The following is a 2,924-nucleotide window of genomic DNA, read 5'->3' as shown; positions in this document are numbered from 1 at the left end:
TATATTAAATATAAAATACTATATTTTTTATATTTATAGCTGCTGTGTCCTATCTTTTTGGTGAATTCTTCATTACCAGTTATGTTTCGACAGCTCTCCGATGAGGTTGCTTTGTCTTCTTTGTCTGTTGAAAGCCATCTGACAATTGCACAAGCGGCTGGGGTTTTTTATCTACACTTATTCCACATCCTCAAAAGTACTGCAGTAGCTTTTAGTAATTTAGTGTAGAATCCAGTAAAATAGAGAAACGCCACAGGTTGTAGCAACAGTGGGTTTCTTGTTAGTATGGTCAGGTGTTTCTACTGGTCCACGTGTCAAGTTTTGGAATTAATGTCTCTGTTATGGAGTTATTAAATCTGGTGTCATGCTACAGGTTTTTCATTTGCAAGAATGGTGATTTTTATCATATAGGTCGTCATTGTTATTATCAGTTGTGTTTTCTCAAGACACTCTTGTGGTATTTCTTACCACCAAAAGTGAGTATTGATTTCAAAACCAAACTGTAAGCTGTGGTTAAAGTCACTACTGGAATGTATTCCTGCTTTTGGTTTACTCATAAGAATTTTCTGTGGTGATTTTTTTTAATTTTCATTTGTTGGCTTGCTCTCCTTTGGACCTGCAATTAGAAAGGTGGCCACTCTGGGTTATGAATGGGAAAAAGGTGGGGGGAAAAAACCCAAAGGGACAAAAATGAGTCATGGGAGCAGTTGCATCAGTGTAAGGGAACTCTTCCCCTTGAGCTTCAAAGTCCCATTTCTTTGTCTCTCTCATCTCCATACGTTATTTGGAATCTCTGCTTCACCTGAGCATGGTAAGATAATGACAAAACTGTCTTCTCTCTTGGTAAATAGCTTGAAATCACAACGTGTGTTTATGAAGAATTTGGTGAAAATACCAGATAGAAATAGCCTTTTGACACAAGCCCAAACTGTCAGCTTCATCCCCAAATATGGAAACCTCAAAACAAGAGGCCAGAACAGAATCAGTTCTGGTCCCAGCCTACCCGAGATTTAGGCATAGACTTGATCTGGTTCACAGTGAGTTGTTAACAGGATTAGAGTCTTTTAATAGTCGTTTACCACTCCTCCTATAATGTGTATTTATGAAATGAAAACTAATCCTGGTACCTTCAGACAGTAAAGCCTGCTTCTATTGTTTTATTTATTTGCTTTTTATTCTTCTTTCAGGTTGGCATGTTGCGTCACCAGGTGGAAGACATGGAAAAAGCCAAACAGGACATGGTTAGAGAATATGAACAACAGCTGAAGAAATTTCAAGAGGAGGTGAGTTGCAAAAAGAGGACGTTGGTTTGAAGTTCCCCGCTGATATGCTATCTGATAGGTGAAATACTTTGTGTCATTGCTTTGGTTTAAATGCTGCGGCTTTGAAACTTCCCATTCTTTTAATGTTTATGTTCTTACAAAAAAGAGCGTTGATCAAGTATTATTGAATAATAATTGGCCGCGGCTAATTGGCTGTGGCCATTTATAATTGAATAATAATCAAGTATTATTGAATAATACAAAGTATTATTTCTGTGCTTCATTAAGCCTGTGTTTTGGACTTTGGAGGAACTTGGTGATAAACAGAAAACTGTTTAAGTAGAAATATGTAGTAGAGGTGTTGTTGCAGTTTTTATGTGTTTGATATCTGCAAAAATTTACTGCAAAAATGTCCTGTGTTTGCCCATCCTAGTCACTATAGTGCTTATTCTGAAGTTCCATGGGTACAGGCAGCAGCAGTTTGCTCTTTCAGCATTTTAGGAAACAAAAAACAGGTAGTGGTATAACTGGCTGGAACTGTATGAAATCAAGAAGGGAGAATGGTGTGTAGTCTTGTCTTTTTGCCCCAATTGACTCTGATTTTGTTGGTAAGGATTTTGTTCTCTCAAGGCATATTAGACCTAATCCACTTACTAAAAACTAAGTATACTTAGAAAATATGTTTTGAAAATCATTTCAGAGCTTCCGTCTCGAAGTTCCTTATTCATGGCAAGGTAGCACATGTAGAATGTCCTGCAGGTGGTATAACAGCATTCCATGTTAATGCTTTAACTCTTTGCCTGTCTCCACTTGCTTGTCTGTAGCAGTGAGTTACATGGCATTAACAGCTAGTAGACCTGTTGTCTCTGGAGGGTTGGGTGTAGGTCATGCTCACTATAAGCCACAAGTTAAATTAGTTTAGTAGTCTCTGCTTTGACGAGAGAAGGCATCTGTCCTCGTTTAAAACACCATACTATTCAGTATGACTAACAGTCTTCATTCACTAGACGTTCCCTCTGGGATTGTGGGTAAGCTGCAAAGCAGGGAGGTGCGTTGGCAGATCTGCCTAAATTGCTAAGGCTAAAATACAGTGTGTGTGTTGCGGCCAAAATTACAATTCTGCCCACACAGTATTAATGTAAATGATGTTGAGCTCCAATATTCCTCAGTCTTCTGTTCTTAATTCTGTTTGGGTAAATTCTTTCTGTCTTGGTTTACCACTGTTGCCAGTAAAATTACAGGTACAGTGTCTAACTCACGGAGGTTGTTGACAGAATAAAGCTGCACTTATAATCTTCTGATGTGTTTGGCAATAGATGTTCGTCCGCTAATTGTAAACCTTCGTGTCTGTCCATTTCCGTTGAACATGCCCAAGTACTTTGCTGACTCAGGGCTCTGGAGAACCTTTTGTGACCAGTGCGTGAGATCTTGATTCAGATGGGTTTCTTTCTTCTCACTGTCCTCCTGTTCATCCATGGGCTTAGCTTTCTCCTTCAGTAACATGGGAATGATGACTTCTCAAATTCATGTGGCTGCTTGGGAACTTTTTATTAAGTGATTGAGTTGGGGGAAGCTCATCAAATGGAAGAGTCTTTGCAAATTGCAAGTGATTATTTGCACAGAGGGTCATTTAAATGTCATGAGATTTCTTTCCTCATTCCT

The 2,924-nt window shown here is 38.7% G+C and overlaps 1 protein-coding gene across 1 annotated transcript in view; it reads left to right on the top strand.

Annotated features, from left to right (window-relative positions):
- Positions 1-1,187: 1,187 nt before the first annotated feature.
- CEP63 (centrosomal protein 63kDa) overlaps positions 1,188-2,924 on the top strand; it is a gene marked incomplete at its 5' end in the record, with an annotated part of 16,221 nt that continues 14,484 nt past the window's right edge. Inside the window, one exon of the mRNA XM_010144199.1 lies at positions 1,188-1,283. Within this exon, the coding sequence (XP_010142501.1) occupies positions 1,188-1,283 (96 nt within the window). The remainder of the gene's footprint in view (positions 1,284-2,924) is intronic.

The sequence above is a fragment of the Buceros rhinoceros genome, unplaced genomic scaffold (genome assembly GCF_000710305.1).
Source record: "Buceros rhinoceros silvestris isolate BGI_N320 unplaced genomic scaffold, ASM71030v1 scaffold26049, whole genome shotgun sequence".
Lineage (NCBI taxonomy): Eukaryota > Metazoa > Chordata > Aves > Bucerotiformes > Bucerotidae > Buceros > Buceros rhinoceros.
Note: the sequence above shows the minus strand (reverse complement) of the source record. Positions and strands in the feature narration are given on the sequence as shown.